The sequence below is a fragment of the Misgurnus anguillicaudatus genome, chromosome 13, assembly GCF_027580225.2.
Source record: "Misgurnus anguillicaudatus chromosome 13, ASM2758022v2, whole genome shotgun sequence".
Classification (NCBI taxonomy): Eukaryota; Metazoa; Chordata; class Actinopteri; order Cypriniformes; family Cobitidae; genus Misgurnus; species Misgurnus anguillicaudatus.
The window spans coordinates 15,740,397-15,756,214 of record NC_073349.2 but is presented as its reverse complement, the minus strand read 5'-3'; the positions used below and the strand labels follow the sequence as shown (position 1 = coordinate 15,756,214).

The window sequence follows — 15,818 nt, the reverse complement described above, 5'->3', positions numbered from 1 at the left end:
TTTAAATTATTTAATCTTGCGCAGTAAATAGGCGCGTTGTCAATATTTGATTCATCCAGAACTCTAGGTGGCGCTAGTGGTTTTAATGGCATGTGACAGTAGCGCGTAGAATATCACTGAATGAACGTTACTTCCGGTTCCTGCATTTGCTGTTTGGTGGCGTTTCTAGCGTTTGTTGGCATTTTCGGCACGTACGTTACACATAAACACTGGATTATTAGTCTTGTTAATAGCAGCATTGAGTATTTAAGTCATACAAATGCAGTAGGAAGAGTTATGTTTAGGATATTAACATTTTTTAGTTTGTTCTTCATCATAGCTGAATTAGCGGTCTGTGTTTCGTTTACAGAATGGCTGAGGAGGAGGAGGATCCTGGATTTGAAGATGATGTAGAGGACGGAGGTAACGGCGTAGACTCTGGCCAAGGTAAAAGAAAGCGACTTTTTTCGAAAGAGCTGCGCTGCATGATGTACGGCTTTGGTGACGATCAGAATCCATACACCGAATCTGTGGACATACTGGAGGATTTGGTCATCGAGTTCATCACGGAGATGACCCACAAGGCGATGTCTATAGGACGACAGGGTCGTGTTCAAGTGGAGGACATTGTTTTTCTCATCCGCAAGGACCCTAGGAAGTTTGCAAGAGTGAAGGACCTACTTACCATGAACGAGGAGCTAAAGAAAGCTCGCAAAGCTTTTGACGAGGCTAATTATGGATCTTAATGATCGCCATTATATGTTAAGCTGTCATTGTTACCTACAGTCATCCCTAGTATTTGTATTTTTTATGGGACTGTATGTCATGCACGAACATGCAGGTAACAGACTGCATAAAACTATGTTCATTGTATTCTATGTTTTTGTCTATATCACTTTTCATTTTATTGAACAATAAAGATACAAATTTAATGTTAAAGAAGCATTTATTTTGTTGTTTTGTTAACCTTAGGAAATATCAAAAATATGGCTGTCTCTAATTATATGACGACATTTACGACGTAACGTAATACAGTAGGCTGAGTAGTGACACTTTGTCAAATGTGACGTTTTATTTCAAATAGGTGCTAATGTTGGATGTTAACCCTAGCAATGTATGCCAGGGAAGGGGTCTTCAACCTTTTTGTAAGCAAGAGCTACCACAATAGATAAAACAATCTGGAGGGCTACTTTTTTATATAGTCTACTCAAAACTTTAGTTTTACTTGATTTTATTTGATATGTTTTATCGTTGTTTAATATGTTAACATACAGCTAATATAAAAAATATGCAATGAACAAATATTATAAATTTAGGGTATTAATAGAATTTGCTTTGGCGGGCACCATGTTGGAGACCACTGATGTATGCAATAACAACAAAATTATTTAAAAAAAGCATGTTGTGTAAATTAACTGACAGATTCTGTTTTGTCAAGAAAGCATTAAGACTTAATATATTCTTAAAATATGAAACTTGATATTGAGGATGAAAACATTGAGTGCATTTAATTTTCATGCATGAGTTTATTACAGGCCGAAAGAGACTAATAATTTTAAAAAGTCAGTTTTTTATTACTCTAGGCAAAAGTGTGAGTTTACCTAGTTTGTCTTTCATGACAATGATTTGCATTGTAGTTAAAAGAATACTCAGCAGCCACTGACGATATAAAACAAAACAATTTACTGATTTACACATTTTTCAGCACAAAATGTCATCCTAAAATGTCTTTTTCCCTTATATGAGCTAATTCCTTAAAGATAATTAATTGAGAAGCTGATCGCACACTTGGCAGAAAAATAATGTTTAATTGATAAACAAATCCGTACAAATCAAAATGTCAGACCAACTAAACATGAGTATGTTTTATTTTTTATTCTGTTTCAAGCGTTTTATTCTTAAATACAGTGGTGGCTTAAGCATTGGTCTATGCAGCGATAACAAGCTGCTGATCTAGATTAAATCTAGACTAAACACCCACTTAAGTGAAGTCTACCATGGCATGTGCTTCTAGTGTACTGATAGCCAACATACATGATGAACCTATAAACACACCGCAGCTTGGCTCCTTGGGTCTTGTATGAGGGTCAGTGGGAGCCCAATATAAAAGGCATTGTGGGCTGAACCTTGGCAAACCCCACATAGGTGTTTTTCTGTCTGTCTGCTGAAGAGGAAGACGAAGGGTTAGATGCAGTAAGGCAGAGAGTGGACAAAAGGGGAGATTGAGTGGCATTAAGAGTTAAGTTTCAGTCTGCAGGGATGAGAGGGGTAAGGAATGTCCATGAGTTTCTGTTTTACTGCACGTTCTCCATCATCTTGAGGAATTCTGGGAATAAAGACATACAGTTTTTTAAATATATGATTTAGGAATTCATATGTACATCAAAATCAAATGATAAAACCACCATACCATCAAAGTCCAGCATGCCGTCGTTGTTTTTGTCTCCTTCTTTAAGCAGCTCATCAATCTCTTCCTCTGAGACGGATTCACCAGTGCTACGGATGATCTCGGCAAACTCATCTCTGTCGATGTAACCATCACCGTTCCTGCAGAAAAACAGTGTTGCGTATAATAAAGTAAGCCTGATGCTAGGTCTGATACAAGTACACAAAAACATCAGATGACGTTCCTGTCCAGCACACGGAAGCATTCAGCCAACTCTTCCTCAGACTTGCCAGCCTGGTCCTCCTTAAGGAGTCTCACCATCATGACCAAGAACTCCTCAAAGTCAATGGATCCGCTGCCTTTAAGTTTACAGTATATAAAGTACATTAGCCATTGCAGTCTACATGCTTTCCATGATTAATTAATAACACACACAGTATGATGAATCTGTCAAAAAAATCACATTTTCACTAATATAATAAAATTTGTTTTAAAATGCAATATTTATAAGTCCTGACACTTTGCTTACCGTCTTCATCGACCTCCTCGATGATTTCTTCCAACTCTTCTCTGGTTGGATTCTGACCCAGCATCCTCATCACGGTACCCAACTCCTTGGTGCTGATATCACCGCCACCATCGGTGTCGAACATGTCGAAGGCAGCCTTAAACTCTTTGAAAGGTACAAAAATGTCATTGTAACAGATACACGCGTAGAAAATCTAGTGTGAAAGATATAATTGTCCACTTACCGGCAAGCATCTCCTCGCTCAAATATGAGCGCGCCTCCTGTTGCGCGTCAGTCTGAAACAACAGGGGTAAACATTACAAGGCTACCGTATAATTTTGTTCTGAACATATAATTTTGCTCATTATATTGTATCTAAGTATTTATATAAAAAAATCGCTAGTCTGTCTCTTATTATTATTTTTTAGATTCAAATCTTCTCTGTCAGTAGTCTAGCCTAGCATATAAAAATAGCGGAATTTTGTTTCTTTAAATATGTACTTTTTTTCTAAGTTAATTCTTTACCCATAATTGGTTTAAAACAATCCAAAAATATTTTTTATATCATATTTCAGATGTGATATTTTCTGTGTTCACGTTTGTACTTATATATTCTGCAACAAAATGACCAGAAAACGATTAGTGAACTAAATAGTCAAAAGAATCCTTATTGTAATGAGGACATTTGTTTTTTGCACCCATCTCCGTTGGGTCATAGGTCAACAGCAGTTGCTGTCTTACCCCTGCTGGACGATTTTGTAACTATTTTAAGGCTCAACAAATTACCCCCCTCAGTCAAATGACTGTACATGGTCATTCTGAAATAGAAACCCTGGAATGTGTCGCCTAAGCTTTTAGTTAACTCACTAACCTGCTGACCATTTACATATCAAATAGCAGTAATCTATATCTACCTCCATAAACCGTCTGATATCTGAGTGACACCTTTATTTTTAACACTAATTAGACATAGTTTTACAGATATTTACATAGCTTAATATAAAAAATGCAATTAAATTATCCTGTAAGAAAATTAACTTTTAATTACATTTTTTTTAAATTACCAATTTAAATGGGTAAACAATGGTTACTGTACTGAGATCCTAGTTAATTTGTATTTACTAAAACATGTATAATATATATAATAATGTATTATAACAGACATTCTAAAATAAAGTTTTTGAAAACAAAGAAACCAAAGTGTAATGTACCATTTGTAAGTTTTTACAATGCTTTTCAAACTACATGGGAGCATTAATAAATTACTATTATTATTAATGGATGCCTTTTTTGATAAATGCAATTCTAGTATCTAATTCTTTTTTTACACATTTCCATTAGCAAAAATGACAGCTTAAATGTTTAATATCTTACCATGGTTGTGGATTAGTTTTCCTCACTTATATCCACGAGACAAGCAGTGGTCAGCGTGCCAGCACCCCAACAGAAAGACTAGACATCAAGTGACAGTTCAGACACACTTTAAACAGGCCACCCAGGCCACACCCACCACCGGTAACAGGCCTCCAGATTTAGAACTCTGAACTTTTAGGGCTCGGATGCTCCCATAAGCCAATCGAAATGTAAAATGGGTACAATCAGCATACAGTCTTTATAAACAAGGACACTGGGAAATTATAACTGATGCATTCTGCTGTATTTACACCAGATTATGCATTATGCTAGAAGGAAACACATTGGGATAATTGATAAGAGAATTATACATTGCCAAAGGTGACACTTTACTGTGAAGATATCTATTACTGTTGAAAACTTTCTGAAACAACACTTTCTGCACTAACAAACTTTTTGATTGTTAGTTAATTAAAGTTAAAATAGATAATAACGTTCTAGTAAAATTTATTATAACTGTTTATAAGTTAATTCTTGGAGGAGAGAAAGAAATTGAGCATTTTCCCTCCTGTGTACAGATAGGATTTCATGTTTAAAATGGTTACACCCAACAGTGTTCTGCACCCCCACCCCTCTTTTAGTGAAGCTAAGAAACCCTAAACCTCTTGAGAAAGTGCTGTACTGCAAAATGTTTGCGTGCTCTGAATAGCAGATTTAAATCTCCACTCCACCCCTCCCAAAAACTAAAAACACAAATGGTGGCATAAGACACCAATATCTGCCACTCCTTGTATGGCATGTGCTTCCTGAGTTAGGAATCATAAAGACGTGGATTGGAGAAGGATTTAGAGGGACCTCGGAGGAGGGGGTTGCCGACTATATACCATACGGTGGAAATGGAGAGATTTAAAATCTGAGTTTATGGGGTGATGTGTACCATGCAGTCTGCAATCTGAATTATCTCCTACTGGATGGTTATGAGCTATGAGCTAAGCCTATGGCACCTCACCATTGCAGCTTTGGAAATTGCATTCACAGCTCCGACATGAGATAATACATCTATGACCTGAAGATAAAGACAGGGACTGTACAACTACACAGTCCAGCCGCTGGATCCCTTGGGTTTCCATCATATGAAGACAATATGGACACTGCCTGCTTTCTTACCATGAGAACATATATATGTGTATAACATGCACGCCTTTGTTGCTATGGCATACAAATTTTATGTTTAGGAAACAAAACTGATCTTTTTCATGGCTTTGCTTGAAAGACCCAGGAAAGGTAAGTATGAAAATATGGGTGAAAAAAAAGATAAACTGTGGCATTCATTTATCTAAAGGATGGACAAACGTTATGGTATTGGAGGGGGGTGTTGGTTGGGTGCGAAACAACATGTCTATTTTTTCTGATGAGGAGATGATGGGGTGGGGGTTTAGACCACACATATCTCAAAACATATCTATTCACCAGCTTTTTCACCTCACCTCTGCCTAGTGTTTTGTCATTATGCATATACTGTATGTATGTGTATACATGTGTTTTGTCTTGTAAGATATTTGTATCTATGTCTGTTGATGTCCTTATGTTTACTTTATTGAGCAGCGACCTTGAGCATGTGAAAGGGGCTTTATAAATTAAACGTATTATTTTTTATTAGCTATAGACAGGTTAAGCAGCAACCACATAAACAAACGGCTTTTGTGGACGAAACATATTTTCCTGTAGAATCAGAGTCCTTGTACAGTAGTTTATTTCTGATAAATAACCTTCATTCATATTCATCATATCTAAAGCGTATCAACTATTACACTTAGCTAACATTACTGTGGAAAATGAATGTATGCAATGTAATACTGTAGCTGCAGCAGGTCCTCGAATTCTTCCCAGGCTGCTAAATCTCTCCGCACAGTTGTGGTCCATGCTTGTCATTTCCTATCGTCTTTAGCAAACCAAACCATTTTATTTCAACAAGGTATTTGTTTCAGAGATCAGTTTAGCCACTAGCCAGCCGATAAATAAATACAAAGTGGAAATTCACTGTGGTTCAGGCGCGAAAATGTGAAAACATGCATGCGTCTGATGAAACCATAGCATCTATTACATATTAAGATTCGTAACAGCCCTACTTTATGCGATAAAAAACATTAAAGATGCACTCAAAAAATGCTGGATTATTTTAAACCCCAGAGTTGGATCAAAAAGGGACAAACCCAACCCACTGGGTTGTAATTTAACCTACATCATGCTGGGTTTGTTGGGTCAAACATTTTTTAGTCTAATTTTAACTCAACCGTTGAGTTTGTCCCTTTTTTGACCCAACATTGAGTCGAAAATAACCCAGGTTTTTTTTGGAATGTGACTCTAAATGTTTTGCATTCAATGATTAAAGTAATATTCTTAGTCGAATATGCACACTTAAATAAGTTGATTTGCCACAACAAGTCATATGGTTTTTTTTTTAAATAGATTTACTGAGATGCTGCTAACATGAGCTACACTCTAAAAAATGTTGGCTTGTTTTAAACCCAGTGTTGGGTCGTAAAAGGAACCTTTTGGGCTAAATTAACCCAGAAAATGTTTACATTTGACCCAACAATGGATTAAAACAACCCAACATTTTGGGTTGAAAGAATCCAGCATAGGTTGAATTACAACCCAAGGAGTTGGGCTGTCATTTTTTGACTGAACACTTGGTTGGAAATAACCCAACATTTTTTAGAGTGTAGAAGGCAGAAGAGAGGCAATTCTTTATCACCATGACAACAAAGACATAAATCCTAGACCGTTTCTAAGGTAAATATTAAGGCAAGGTCATCTTAAGCACTTCTTGAAAGGAAATGGAAGGCTTGACAAAGTCTTTGGAAGAAGTAAGTGTAATGGAAGACAGCTGGAGGCATAAGATGATAGGTGGGGTAAGTGGTTTCCTCTGAAATGGTGGGCATGGTTATTTATAAGTACCTTCACAGTCACAATCTCCAAGAGACACTGCCAATAGTCCACCATCAAAGCAAATTTTTTTGCATTATTGCTAAGTATTGAAACCTGGGAGATTGTGTTTTCGCTGCCATCTTTTTCTTTTTGAAGTTCTCTGAGCTTCTTCTGATATATCATTAGGGATGAATGGGATGGAAGGCAATTTTGCTTTACTGTACATTTTCCATCATTTTCAGAAACTCTGGAATGACATAAATAAAAAGACAGATGCAATGTATCGTCATTCATTTTATAGCTCATACTTTTTTGTCAAAAATCAGTTAATTTGCTAATAATTTTAGATGACTAAGATACACTTAATACACAAATGGTCCTTAGATGTCACTGGGACAGTATCATTTAAAAAGGTCCTATAGGTACCACTTACAGATTTGGTCCACAAATATGTAACTTTAAGTGTAAACAAATATGTGTAAGGTACAAACGTGTACCTTTTAAAAGGGTACTGCCCCAGTGACCGTTTCTGTACCTTTATTTCTAGTAATTGAATTAGAAAGGTTTAGTTCGGTGTTTTGCACTTGGAGCCCTGTTTTCAGATTGTTTATGGTGAAATAGAACGGTTTTGACTGAAATTTCGACGTGTGCGGCTGCCCCGGGAGTTTTCGGGTGTTTGTGTTTCGCCTTCCACCTCTGCGGTGGGTTAGTGGGTGAGCTGGAACAATCCTTTCTGAAATGCATTGAACTTTCGTTTACAAAGACGTGAAACTCACCGAGTGGTCAGGGGTGTTCACTGATATGCTCACACAAAATCCAACAGCTTTCCAACAGGTGTTTTAGCATTCGTTGTAAACTTGTGGACCTATTTTTCCAAACGCCACACACTCGTATATTCTTCCGTTGAGAGCTTGAATAATAGACACTCCAGCCCAGTTGGTGGCGATAATCCACCTTTGCCAATTGCAAGAATACAAACAAAGTTCCCGGCGCGGAGTAATACCGTACCTCACAGCACATCTAATACAAGTCAATGGAGTTGGACAAAAACTACGATAAAACCTGTTGGAATACGTATTTTGCAGCGATTTTTGTGTGGGAGTGTCGGTGAGCACCCCTGGCCGCTCGGTGGGTTTCACGTCTTTGTAAACGAAAGTTTAATGCATTTTAGGAAGGATTTTTCCAGTGCACCTATAAACCCATTATAGAGGTGGAAGGTGAAACACAAACACCCGAGAATTCTCGGGGCAGCGACGTATGTCGAGATTTCAGTCAAAACCGTTTTCATGGGCGGTCTGAAAACAGGGCTTTGGGTGTAAAATACCGAACTTGTCCTTTAAATAACTTTGATTGCACCAAATGCATTGTTTTTGTAGCCTATAGGTTATGGGTTCGATTCCCAGAGAAAACACACTTTAGATGAAAGCATCTGCCAAATGCATAAAATAAAAATAAAAAAGTTTGTGTGGGTATTTGTATGGAATTATTCAGCCTGATCTCACAGGAACTTATTTTACGAGTTGGCTAATTCGAAGTATATCGTACAAAAACATTTATCAAAATGTATTAAATTTAATTTATTAAACAATTATCATAAAAAAACAATAATGATACCTCGCCTCTAAGCCCAACATCACAGGTGCGAGAACAAATTGTACTAAAGGGTACCAGTGTGAATGATCAATTAAGAAGAATTGGCCAATTCATAAAATATTGTAAATAAATAAATATTAAATAATTTCTGTATATGTTTTAATATATGACGGCAGTAATTAGAAAAAGTTTTTGTTCAATAAAAGTAAAAAGATTTACCATCAAAGTCAATTTTTCCATCTTTATTTGTGTCTGCATCTGCCATGAGTTCATCGATGTCTTCTTCTGCTATTGGCTCTCCGGTGGCGTGCAAGATTGCTCCAAACTCCTCACGATCAATGAAACCATCTTGGTTTCTGTTTATTAGAGCAACGTTGAGAAGAAATCAAATCCTAGAATCACTGAGAACAGTTTCATATCACGCTTAAAACAACAAGCTAAGCAAGCAATAAACTCCTCTAACAAAAAACGAGACCAAATTGATCTTTATTGAAATATTATCCTTCACTCCATAACCACTTTAGCCTAACATGTCTGTGCGAGATTTTCAACAATCACACCTTATTTGTATTTCATGTAAAACCAGGCAGCCCTCACCTGACAGTCATTATCTATAATTGTAAACCAATGTGTGGTTAAAGCCCCACATATTTCTATGCCTTTCAAAGTAATTACACACTGTCATCTTGACGACTGAATAGAGTTTGTAGCTGTAACAGTAGAAAAAGAGCAATAAGATAGAAGATGAATGATATCTGTTATAATATCGCAAAGCCTTTTTGTTTACCAAAGCATCCATAAGCTTAATTATGCAATAATAAATCATTCACACTGTCAGAAAAAAATTGTCAAATTGCGTACCGAAGCAATCTATGGGCCATTACTTGTTCAAAAAAATCCAGCATTGCACCTAAAGAGTTTATAGTAGTAGGCTACCTCAGATGTATTGGCAACAAAGAGAGCAAATTAGTATCTCAAAGGTACATGTAGGTATGAAATGTATATATTTATACATTCACCTAAAGGATTAATAGGAACACCATACTAATACTGTGTTTGACCCCCTTTCACCTTCAGAACTGCCTTAATTCTACGTGGCATTGATTCAACAAGGTGCTGAAAGCATTTTTTTTAATTTGGGCCATATTGATAGGATAGCATCTTGCAGTTGATGGAGATTTGTGGGATGCACATCCAGGGCAAGAAGCTCCCGTTCCACCACATCCTAAAGATACTCTATTGGGTTGAGATCTGGTGACTGTGGGGGGGCCATTTTAGTACAGTGAACTCATTGTCAAGAAACCAATTTCAAGCTTTTTGACATGGTGCATTATCCTGCTGGAAGTAGCCATCAGTGGATGGGTACATGGTGGTCATAAAGGAATGGACATGGTCAGAAACAATGCTCAGGTAGGCCGTGGCATTTAAATGTGCCCAATTGGCACTAAGGGGTCTAAAGTTTGCCAAGAAAACATCCTCCACATCATTACACCACCACCACCAGCTGGCACAGTGGTAACAAGGCATGATGGATCCATGTTCTCATTCTGTTTACGCCAAATTCGGACTCTACCATCTGAATGTCTCAACAGAAATTGAGACACATCAGACAAGGCAACATTTTTCCAGTTTTCAACTGTCCAATTTTGCTGAGCTTGTGCAAATTGTAGCATCTTTTTCCTATTTGTAGTGGAGATGAGTGTTAGCCGGTGGGGTTTTCTGCTGTTGTAGCCCATCCGCCTCAAGGTTGTGCATGTTGTGGCTTCACAAATGCTTTGCTGCATACCTCGGTTGTAAAGAGTGTTTTTTTTCAGTCAAAGTTGCTCTTATATCAGCTTGAATCAGTCGGCCCATTCTCCTCTGACCTCTAGCATCAACAAGGCTTTTTCGCCCACAGGACTGCCGCATACCATTCTTTGTAAACCCTAGAAATGGTTGTGCGTGAAAATCCCAGTAACTGAGCAGATTGTGAAATACTCAGACCGGCCTGTCTGGCACCAACAACTATGCTACGCTCAAAATTGCTTAAATCACCTTTCTTTCCCATTCTGACATTCAGTTTGGAGTTCAGGAGATTGTTTTGACCAGGACCACACCCCTAAATGCATTGAAGCAACTGCCATGTGATTGGTTCATTAGATAATTGCATCAATGAGAAATGAAACAGGTGGTCCTAATAATCCTTTAGGTGAGTGTATATTTATTAATGTTTTTAAAAGATTTTATTACATTCATATTGTGGACATTTTTTCTAATAATATCTTCAAAAATAAACTACACAAAGTATTAAAGAAATTCAATCTTTGCCTTAATTAATTTTCATTTACAAGAAATATGTAAGTACTTTTTCTCCATAATTAATCATTATCTTTACAGATGATAAGCTAAACAGAAATGTCTGAGATGCATCTCATATCTTGCTTTCTTTATATACAACCACAGCGTGTGAGGCAGAAGGTCATTGAAATTAATGAGAGCTTCGCTGTGTGAAATTGTTTCATTTATATGGTCGCATTTGCCCCCTGTTGTGCATGAAAGATAAATCTGATAATAAAACCAAATATCTTTTTAATGCTGCTGAGAGCATTACTGCAGGTGACTTACTTGTCAAAGACACGAAAGCATTCAGATAGCTCTTCATCAGACTTCCCCGCCTGGTCTTCCTTTAGCTGCTGTACCATCATGACCAAGAACTCTTCAAAGTCAATAGTACCACTGCCTGAGAATGCAAAACCAAGATGTGATGACACTAAATTGTGCATTAACAAAGTCGCAGGTTGATTCGTAAAGAATGCATGCACTGTATGTCGGGTAAACTCACTGATGTGAGATATAAGCATCAGCTGAATAAATTGTCTGAAAAGTGGCCAAAATATGTACCCCAGCTGTCACTGTGGCGGTAAGATATTTGAAACTAACCATCTTCATCGACTTCTTCAATGATTGCATCCAGTTCTTCTCTGGTTGGATTCTGACCCAGCATCCTCATCACGGTACCCAACTCCTTGGTGCTGATATCACCCCCACCATCAGTGTCGAACATGTCGAAGGCAGCCTTGAACTCTTTCATCGGGGTTTACAGAAAAGAAATTGAATGTACAGGTTGTACAAGCTGTATAAGATAATTTAAAATTAAACATTCTTAATCATTTATAATTTTCAAAGCAGGATGTGTGTATTTTGTGTCACAGTAATGCACCTTTAGAGAAAACCCTCAGAGCTGGTTTGTACCCCTGAAGCCCAATGTAATGTAAAAAAAACATGCTGGGTCCACACACTCACCAGCAATCATTTCTTCGCTCAGGAAAGAGCGAGCGTCTGTCTGTGCATCGGTGGGCTGAAAAGAGAACAGTATGAAATAAAATCAAATAATCAGTGTAATCCTAAAAAGTGTAATGAATGATTTTTTTTAGAATTTTACAACAAATTATACACCATGTGGGAAGTGGGAATTGTTTCTTAATGTCATTTTGCCATTTATGGTCCCAAGGCCAATTTTGGAAGATGTATGCAATCAGCTTCCCATTGGTCATGAAATTATTAGTTTGAAAAGTCTGCCTGTGTTATTCTTCTACAAATAATCCATTTGTTATTTATTTATTTAATGCAACAACGTGCAAACAAATGGAATAATAAAAATATCAGTAACACTAAATGTATTACCTTAATTGCATGTATTAATCCATGTTAATGATTGTTAATACCATTACAGTTATTCATGTAGGTGCATGGTGTATTAAATCATTTTAACAATTACACATTTTATTTTAGTGAAAATGACATGAACTAGTAAATTCTGTCGAAGTATTGTTCATTGTTAGTTCATGTTAGCTAATGCATTAATTAATGTTAACAAATACAACCTTACTGTAAAGTGTTACCAAAATAACTGATATATTGTTGTCGCGGTTACGTGCCAGAACCAAAGTGAACTTCATATGTATTTATTTTTTTCTGCCTGACTAGTGGCTAAACTGATCTCTGAAACAAATACCTTGTCAAAAATAAAATGTTTTGGTTTGCTAAAGACGAGGGGAGATGACATGCGTGGGTAATTCTTGTGAAATTAGACATTTTGATAAAAAAAAGTAAATGCTATAAAAATAAGAATACAGTTACAAACATCTCTTCACGTACTATTTTGCACGTGATTTCAAATGACATCATACAAACCAATTTAGTTGTTTTTTCCACATTTAAGGGGAAATTTTCATTACCGCAACATGTCCATGAATGGATTTGGGTTGTTTGACATGAAAATATTTATAATTAAAACATTTAAAAAATAAAAAGCTTCAGTGCATGTTATACTATAAACATTTACAGTAAAGAAACATGTGGTATTTGGTGATCATTGGTAAATGTAAAGTCAATAAGAAGGAATATAAATGTGTCCAAGACCAATTTTCTCATCCTCCGCAACAATTTTCAATCATTGTTTAAGCCCTCAAGAAACTAACATTTAAAAAAAAATTTGTTTGAAAGGACATAATTGACTGTGACACTCAAGATGGCTACCAGGTAAGCAGCTCTTATTTTTTCTAAAAGCTGAAATTTTTTTGTCATAGTACCTAGACAACTTTTTAGTTCTCATTACCGAAATGTAATATCATGTAATGACCATTTTTATAATGATAATCTAAAAAATGTAAATAATTCTATAGAAAATATTTTTTTATCCTCTAAAAATAATGTTTATAGTAAATTTAAGAATCTTCTAGACAAGAATTCAAGGACCATAGCTAACACTGTAAAATGTTATATTAATTGTACACAGTAACACTAGCTCAGTGTAATAGTTGAGACGCATTAGATTTGATATATGAACAAAGATAATTTACTTGTCATTTATTTCCCATGTTATCAGATATTAACTACTGTAAAATGACTCTGTTGTTATTGATTCTATGTGGAAGTCTACCAGAAGTTGCGTTTAGTGCACAAAAACTGTTTGTTTATGTTGTTGTACTTGCTGGATTTTTACAAGATGTAGACAATGTGTGATACATTTTTAGATTCATCAAGGGCTCTGAAACAACTGTACTCACCCACTTCAGCACTCTATAAACATTTGTTTAATATACAGTGGAAAAGCGTTGGCCCCATTCCTTATAAAAACATTTTTTTGCACGTTTGTCACACTTTAATGTTTCAGATCATCAAAACAAATTTAAACTTTAATCAAAGATAACACAGCATGCAGTTTTTAAATGAAGTTGGGTTTTATTATGAAGGGAAAATAAAATCTAAAACACCATGGCCCTGTGTGAAAAAGTGCTTGCCCCCCCTCTGTTAAAACATAACTTAACTGTGGTTTATAACACCTGAGTTCAGTTTTTCTAGCCACACACAGTGATAGTAATGTGATGGTCTGGTGTTTGAAAATAGTCACGAGATATTGAAAGTTATCAAGGGGACTATTTTCGGGCGCTGCGTAATATCATTGTGTCTACTGCACCCATGTTATGGCAGCAAAGTCTTTGATTATTACTCCAGAATGAGAGTAAAGTTCTTAGCCATATCGGCCTAGAAAATCACAACTTTTAATTTACATCGGTCTTAGTACACGATGTATCTACAGAAGAGTCAAGTTTTAAATAGGAAAAATATTTGGTCATTTTTGAGTATGATGCTAATGGTCTAATCAGATTCAATGGATTATGCTAAGCTATGCTAAAAGTGGTAGCGCCAGACCCGGAGATCAGCTGAATGGATTCCAAAACTGTAAAACTCAATTGTATAACTCTAAGGGAGCTTGATAATAAGCCTATTTTCAAAAAAGTGAAATGTTCCTTTAAAATTAAATTTGTTTCATGATCTGAAACATTAAAGTGTGACAAGCATGTATGCAAAAACATAGGCTACATACATCTCCACTGAAAATACCAGTATCAATTTTCATACTGGGTTGTTATGCTGAATATTGTTGGTCTGGCAGGACAGCCATGCCAAAAATGCTCAGTAAAAGATTCATGCAGGTCAAGCAAGAAAAACATGGACAATTGCTGGTCTTCATGCCTATAAATCCTGAATAACAGTTTAGTACTTAACACAAAATGGCAACACAAGAGTTAAATTACCAAGATAGCCTCTAAATCCTATATGTTTCTATCTTTTTTTGAAGACCTAGATTGCCACTTATCCCCAGAGACGATATTGACAGCCAAACATTCAAGCAAGCATTACAGCGAGACATCACCCAGAAGATCACCAAGGACAAGACTAAATTAGACTTGAGACAATCTACCAACCAATTGTAGTAGCTTGCACACTGAATACATATTGGTACTGGCTTCACTACTGCAGAGCAAAAGCCTGATTGCTAGAAAAACAGCTAGTGTATATACACACTACACATAACTTACATGTGTAAATGTAGTATGTGTTAAAAGTATCACACTACCCACTGCATATCACATTTGACATTTTGACAACAGTTTCTCTCTAGTTACTGTAGAAATTGCATCTAAATTACATGTATGTATGCTTCTTTCTATCATTTCGACTAAGCATGCGTGTTATTGAATCATCCAATCCTATATTTCATCTTTACAAAATACTCAACCAGCCATTGAAAAACATACATGTTACATGATCCATATCTATTCTAGAAATCTTACCATAATGACAGCTCAAAATGTGAAAACAAATTTGGTTCTTCCAAAATAAAAAATCTTCTATCCAGCAAAATCCTCTAGGTACTCAGGCTCCAGGCTCCACTAATAAAACCTCTCCCAATTTCACCTTCTAGAAAATGACCAGGATTGGACAAGAAACTTCAGACATTGACTTTGTCAACCAATGTCTGTGCTTACCAAAAGCAATACCCCACCCTTTTCCTTCATCCCTTTCTAATCCATCTCCACCTCTATGTGCCCTTCATTGCCCCAAATTTAGCCGAAGGATAGACGAGTGATCTCAATGGCATTTCTCCCCTCGAAAAAATAAAAAGGGAAAGCAATGAGAGGTTCTTTAAGCTTCGGATAAACAGAGATGCTAGATGCATCACGTGCTGCTATCACACGCCTGAGATGTGCAAGCTTGGATCACTTGCATGCCTCCATTTCT

At 36.5% G+C, this 15,818-nt stretch overlaps 3 protein-coding genes across 3 annotated transcripts; 1 reads left to right on the top strand and 2 right to left on the bottom strand.

Annotated features, from left to right (window-relative positions):
- Window positions 1–39: 39 nt before the first annotated feature.
- taf13 (TATA-box binding protein associated factor 13) lies at window positions 40–2,306 on the top strand. The gene is made up of 2 exons (XM_055187512.2): window positions 40–191; window positions 350–2,306. Exons 1-2 carry the CDS (start codon window positions 121–123, stop codon window positions 723–725), a joined length of 447 nt encoding a protein of 148 aa, XP_055043487.2. The 5' UTR covers window positions 40–120; the 3' UTR covers window positions 726–2,306.
- tnnc2.2 (troponin C2, fast skeletal type, tandem duplicate 2) lies at window positions 1,830–4,380 on the bottom strand. The gene is made up of 6 exons (XM_073875159.1): window positions 4,248–4,380; window positions 3,118–3,169; window positions 2,895–3,038; window positions 2,613–2,724; window positions 2,390–2,529; window positions 1,830–2,305 (listed from the first exon to the last, which is right to left on the bottom strand). Exons 1-6 carry the CDS (start codon window positions 4,248–4,250, stop codon window positions 2,274–2,276), a joined length of 483 nt encoding a protein of 160 aa, XP_073731260.1. The 5' UTR covers window positions 4,251–4,380; the 3' UTR covers window positions 1,830–2,273.
- Window positions 4,381–5,612: 1,232 nt separating this feature from the next.
- tnnc2.1 (troponin C2, fast skeletal type, tandem duplicate 1) lies at window positions 5,613–15,536 on the bottom strand. The gene is made up of 6 exons (XM_055187510.2): window positions 15,371–15,536; window positions 12,033–12,087; window positions 11,670–11,813; window positions 11,355–11,469; window positions 8,970–9,106; window positions 5,613–7,404 (listed from the first exon to the last, which is right to left on the bottom strand). Exons 1-6 carry the CDS (start codon window positions 15,371–15,373, stop codon window positions 7,373–7,375), a joined length of 486 nt encoding a protein of 161 aa, XP_055043485.1. The 5' UTR covers window positions 15,374–15,536; the 3' UTR covers window positions 5,613–7,372.
- Between the last annotated feature and the right edge of the window lie 282 nt (window positions 15,537–15,818).

Coding starts and splice junctions, on each gene's coding strand:
- taf13 (XM_055187512.2), top strand. CDS start 121: ATGAACGTTACTTCCGGTTCCTGCATTTGCTGTTTGGTGGCGTTTCTA. Junction 192..349: donor TTTGTTGGCATTTTCGGCAC/GTACGTTACACA, acceptor TTTCGTTTACAG/AATGGCTGAGGAGGAGGAGG.
- tnnc2.2 (XM_073875159.1), bottom strand. Junction 2,725..2,894: donor CGAGGAGGTCGATGAAGACG/GTAAGCAAAGTG, acceptor GTAAACTTAAAG/GCAGCGGATCCATTGACTTT. Junction 2,530..2,612: donor GAATGCTTCCGTGTGCTGGA/CAGGAACGTCAT, acceptor ACTGTTTTTCTG/CAGGAACGGTGATGGTTACA.
- tnnc2.1 (XM_055187510.2), bottom strand. Junction 11,470..11,669: donor TGAAGAAGTCGATGAAGATG/GTTAGTTTCAAA, acceptor TTGCATTCTCAG/GCAGTGGTACTATTGACTTT. Junction 9,107..11,354: donor TGCTTTCGTGTCTTTGACAA/GTAAGTCACCTG, acceptor TCTAATAAACAG/AAACCAAGATGGTTTCATTG.